Below are 5,742 nucleotides of genomic sequence, written 5' to 3' on the forward strand. Positions count from 1 at the left end.
ATTTTCAGCTTTTATTATCATTTCAATTTTTTTTGGTTGTTGCTTGTATGTTATTTCTTTGTAATTTCAGTCTTTTGTTCTATTAAAATTGTTATTTTCGGTTATTCTTTTTAATTTTTTAATTTTTTTTTCACGGATTTCAAATCAAATTATATTATATTAGACAATGGAAGTCCGAACTGATGAAATACACTCATATCGATACTGGTCTACCTCAGGGGTCGATTTTGGATCCGGTTTCCTTTTATACATGACTGAAATCAGAAATTTCTCTTCTAACGTGAAAATGACCCTTGAAGCTGAAATTCATTCCTGAATATAATTTATAGAGCCTGTATCATAAAAACAGGTGTGGATGTCAAGTGTGTATTTCTTGATTTATAAATGAAATGGAAACATCATCATCATCATTTTCATCGATTCATAATTGAAATAATGTGAAAAACAAAAATTTGCTGGCCATGTCCAACAAACTTGAAAAAAACTTTGATCTAGATGTATGATAAGTTTGTAGGAAAAAGAGCAATTGTGATTTCATTTCCATGTTCAATGAGAGTTTTAGAATTGTAAATGTCATAATAACTAAAACGTTCCTAATGTTAAACTCCTTATTTAAATACCAATTTATCAGTCAACTCTGAGAATCCGTTGCAAACGGTTGTGGTGTCTGCTAATGAATTCCATAAGTGATAACAATTTATAACAAGTATAATAAGTTCTTGTCTACAACTTATATAGGTGAGGCCTGTTGCATTTTTTTCTCAGATTAGTAAAAGTAGTACCACTGACGTCCTCAAAATAACACACAAAACACAAGAAAAACAATTACAAAACTCCTAATTGAAGAGAAGAATGTTGTTACCATACATCAAATAATAAACAGGAATTTATCGATAGGAGCCTTAAGTGGGTTTACAATAGGATTGTTAATATCGAGTTGGAACTTTCATTTGATTCTCTTCGAATGATACCCTTTCATTATTTATCTATTTCTAACTATAAGAGAATCATGATAGGCTGATGAATATTAGCAATTCTTCAGCTGAGGCATGCCAATATTGAAGTGCTGCAACTAGAATAAGTTCACAAATGAATCAGTTCGATTCTCTCCAGATTGAAATAGCTGTTTCTTTTTCAAATTGAAAATTTACTTTCACATATACACACTCTTCAAATATCTGCGAATAATTTTGAAATACTTTCCATCGTCATGCCTAATTTTCCCAGACTATCAAAACGGGATGACTCCTCTCTAACCGTGGGAACTTAGTTCCAATACTCCGTTACTAAATAGTTCAGTGCATTTCAGACTACATCGTATCCAACAATGCGGAGAGCATTCGAAGTTTTGTTCCTTCTGGCGATGTGTTTGTCCTCAACCCAGGCGGATTACTGGACGGATCGAGCTGCTCTGCTGAATGAGAAAGAGAGAGAAGTGAACGAGCTGTTGAAGACTTACAAGTACCAAGAATACGACACTGGATTCGCTCATCCTGAAAGTTTTCTGGCTGCCCAGTACTTTTTTCAAGCAGAAGAAGGCATTGAGCAGTCCAAAGTTTTCAAATTGATCAAAAAACTACCCAAGGGAGCTTCGTTGCATTCTGACGACTTGGCGTTGGTGTCACAGGAGTTTCTCTTCAATCTGACCTACAGAGACAACCTGTACGCTTGCTTATCAGAAGAAAAATTAAAACTACACTTCTTCGACAACAAAAACAACGGCGTAGATTGCAACTGAACTCGGGTCAGCGAGTTGAGGAGGCTGGACCCCAGCTTCGACAACTACCTAGCATGCAACCACAAGCTTTCGAATCTAAACGATACGAAAATTTTGCACTATGCAAGGAAGGGTTACAAACTCAATTATTTAAAATCATTGGAAATTCACAAGCATAAACATTGCGGGTGCAACCTGTTAAATGATCAAATCGATTTAGTTCACTCACCAGTTTTCAAATTAGCACATCCACATTGTAAATTGTAAATTCAGGTACTCAATCAAGCGAAGCACATCTATTAATATCTACAGGGGTGATATATAAGGACTAATGTAATAAACCATTGTTAGTTTAATGTATAAGTTTAGAAATGTCCGTATAGGATGAAACTGCAGTAACGTTAGTTACAAATAAAAGTGGTAAAAAACGTAGAAAAATTCAATTCTCTTTTCTTCATTATGATTTCCTACATCCATCAATATTCATGTATTTTTTTTCAATTATAATTTTTCAGTAATTATATAGTATAAGTTTCTTTACAACTGAATGAAAGAATGTTAAAACTGCACTAAAATCAACAAAAACTCACACTCAATAAAAACTTAACGGAGAAATTCAATACGACCCCAGAGGGTGACCTCCTCCTGATCATAGCAACCTCATCCCCTTATTGGGGCGTTATATACATCGGATAGTATTGCTCCGCCAGCAAATGAAGAACTCTCGTTTCTTGGAGCTTCGGCATGAATTTTTTCTGCACGGTATCAACTGAAGGATCGTCGTACCTCAGCCAGCAGTTGTAGCTGACGTGGAAGGCGTCGCCGTCAGTCACGTAGTGTCTCTGTTTAATCTTTTTAAAATCTGTTTTTCCGTTAACCAGCTGTCGCACCCCTACGAACGACAACCCTCAGAAGTAGAAATTTGTGCGAGCTAAGGACTAACGAGGTCTTACCTTTCAACGTGTAATTCCTAACACGGGTTGGACAATAGCAAGTGAAAATAAATCGATCGTTCAGCCTGGGGCTCGAACCAGCGACCAACACGGCGGTCGATTTGAGTGAGTGAACAAAGCACCCACGTCAAACCGACCGGCTACCGTCCCTTGTTGGCATCTTTACCGTAGTGGCACACGATGCCGAATAGCTTGTACTGCTCCACTTTTGGAGACTGTGTTTTCAACGATGAAACTATGGAATCAATTCTCAAGTCGTATTCAAACTCCTTGGTGGCTTGGTGTTCTTCGTGCAATCGAAAAGTTCTCAGAGAATTACTTGCTTCCACGCTTCTAACTACTCATAGTTTTCGATGAAGTCAGCAACTCTAATTTGTTTTTGGTGTTGTTTACAGCTAGTTCATGCATCTGAAATTCATATATTATTTTCAGGCATGCCTTTGAGTTCTTTCGTTCCACAATTAGAAGAAATGAAGCTCAAATACGGAGCAACTTTCTTCTTTCACGCTGGCGAGACCAACTGGTACGGGGAATCCACTGATTTCAACCTTTTCGACGCCATTTTACTGAACACCACCAGAATAGGCCACGGTTACGCTCTACTGAAGCATCCTCTTGCCATGAAGATGATCAAAGAGAAAAACATAGCTGTGGAGATATGCCCCATTTCCAACCAAGTTCTGAAGCTGGTAGATGACATCAGGAACCACCCCGGAGCGATACTCATAGCAAACAATTTCCCTGTGGTGGTGGCTTCGGATGACCCTTCGGTCTGGGGGGCAAAAGGTCTGAGCTATGACTGGTACTATGCCTTCATGGGAATGACCAGCAGGGAGAGCGATCTGAGGTTTCTGCAACAACTGGCCAAGAATTCGATAGAGTTCAGTACATTTGATGAAGAGGTTTATGTTTCTGATATGGAACAAAATGTGGCAGTATTTGTTCATTAAATTTTGGATACCATATTGAATTGTTTTCATCAAAATTTTTCTAAAACAATTAGCAGAACACCATAATTTCTCAACCTCAGTGGATGATATGGAGTGTTTACTGGAAATTTGATGTGTATGTGTCTGACAGAGGAAAACTCTACACAATGAACCTCATTAAATAAATTATGTCCTTGTTTACTATTCGAAACATTCTTTAGAATCCATACAGGAAGTAACTTCGCAACGTCTGGTATGAGACAATTGTTCGTGTTCATACTTATTATGCCATACTTTGTCATTTCGATAACTGACTCGATGTGCTTCACACAATCAGTAAGTAATGCACTCAATAATAACCTACAAGTAGATACTGTCTACACAGATTTTTCGAAGGCGTTTGACAAGTTGGATCATAACATTCTTATCAATAAACTTCACCAATATGGATTCGACTCCCAACTCTTGAACCTTTTCCGCTCATACTTAACTGAACGTATCCTATTCATAGATTATAGAGGTCATAAGTCGTTCCAATTAGCAAACTGTTAGCACTGTTAGCAAACTGTTAGCACTGTTAGCAAACCACCACTTCTTTTATTCTCAATTTTCATTAACGACATAGGAAATAATCTCTCTAGTAATTTCTTACTCTTTGCAGATGTTTTGAAAATCTTTCGGCTCATTACATCAGAGGAGGACTGCTTGATCTTACAAAAAGACTTCGACTTTGTGTATCTTTGGTGTACCAAAAATAATCTTCCCCTCTTTACAAACAAATGTAAATACTCAAAATACACCCTTGAACATAATGTTATTTCTCATGATTACTGCATAAATAACACACCTCTTCAAATAAGCACTCATCAAAAGGATATTGGTGTCACATTTGATTCTAAACTGAGTTTCTCCATACACAATAATATGCTCAGCCAAACGGATGCTAGGGCTCATCTATCGTAACTGTAAGAACTTTCGTAGCAGAGACAGTTTTTTAACTGTTTTCAATGCATACGTCAAATCTCGGCTGGAATATGCCTCCCTTATATAGTCACCCATGTACAATGTTCACATAAACAAAATCGAGTCCATACAAAAAGGCTTCATGAAATTTATTACTTACAAGTTAGAAGGAGTTTACCCTGAACAAGGCATCGACAACATAATACTATTGAATCAATTTGATCTATTATCCCTTCAAAACCGAAGAACCTAATTTTCATTTATAAACCGAAGAACCTAATTTTCATTTATAAACTAGTGAATAATCTGATTGACTGTCCCGAACTACTCTCCCACTTCAACTTTCATGTTCCACGAATTAATTCTAGAAATGAACTGACTTTCTATCTACCAAATTCTAGAACAAACATATTACTCAAGTCACCAGTTGTTGCAACGAGTAAACTCTACAATCAACTCTGTGAAAATCTTGACATTTTTTATGGACCTATTGGTTAAGTTAAGAACCATGTTAAGAAACGTTTACACTCTAATCAAAATAAATGAGCCTAACTTGAAAGTTACTCTACCATGTGGGCTTATTACTACTACTGTAATACAGCCGAATTATGTTTTTTCAATACACCTGAACTATGTTTTTACTTATTAGCTCTACGTCTGACTTATGTTTTTTTTTCAATTGCTCTCCTAGCTTGCTGCATGTTTAGACAATAAACATTTTTTTTTATTTCTATATACTTACGAAAGTATTTCATCCAGTATTGATAGCAATGATATATAATGTAGTGTCTCATGCCAGTATCACATGTCATATACCAGTATTCCTTTTGAGTAAAGTTTACTCGCAAACTTCACACGAAATCGCTATTTTGCTCTTCCATAAAAAATCTAGCAGTGTTGAATCAGATAATACTGGCGGACATCAAATATTCCTCTTCCAATCGTTTTACCATGAAATCTACCATTTGTTTCTTGTCTGCAAAGAAATGTTGAAAAAATTTGACAGAGACGTGACTTTAAAAAAAAATTAACAATATAAATGTATGAGAGAAAAATTGCGAGTATTGAAATTACTCTCAAAGTGGTAAACTGAAACTGGAAAATACAAACTTCTTCTTCTGGTTCTATTCCAAATTTTATTCAATGATATATGATATCAACTTGAGATGAATGCAAAATT

General features: G+C 36.1%; 1 protein-coding gene across 1 annotated transcript; it reads left to right on the top strand.

Moving 5' to 3' along the window:
• Positions 1-1,267: 1,267 nt before the first annotated feature.
• On the top strand, positions 1,268-3,635 carry LOC141482851 (adenosine deaminase-like). Its single transcript, XM_074176711.1, has 2 exons — positions 1,268-1,730; positions 3,103-3,635. Exons 1-2 carry the CDS (start codon positions 1,328-1,330, stop codon positions 3,618-3,620), a joined length of 921 nt encoding a protein of 306 aa, XP_074032812.1. The 5' UTR covers positions 1,268-1,327; the 3' UTR covers positions 3,621-3,635.
• Positions 3,636-5,742: the final 2,107 nt, after the last annotated feature.

Source organism: Leptinotarsa decemlineata, unplaced genomic scaffold, assembly GCF_025532065.1.
Source record: "Leptinotarsa decemlineata unplaced genomic scaffold, Ldec_3_MD MMD2_tig00002082_RagTag_RagTag, whole genome shotgun sequence".
In the NCBI taxonomy this organism is placed as follows: domain Eukaryota; kingdom Metazoa; phylum Arthropoda; class Insecta; order Coleoptera; family Chrysomelidae; genus Leptinotarsa; species Leptinotarsa decemlineata.

Excerpts from the sequence above, each read along its gene's own strand:
- LOC141482851 (XM_074176711.1), top strand. The coding sequence starts at position 1,328 with ATGCGGAGAGCATTCGAAGTTTTGTTCCTTCTGGCGATGTGTTTGTCC. Across the intron at positions 1,731-3,102 it reads CAAAAACAACGGCGTAGATT|GCATGCCTTTGAGTTCTTTC; the intron begins GCAACTGAACTC and ends TATTATTTTCAG.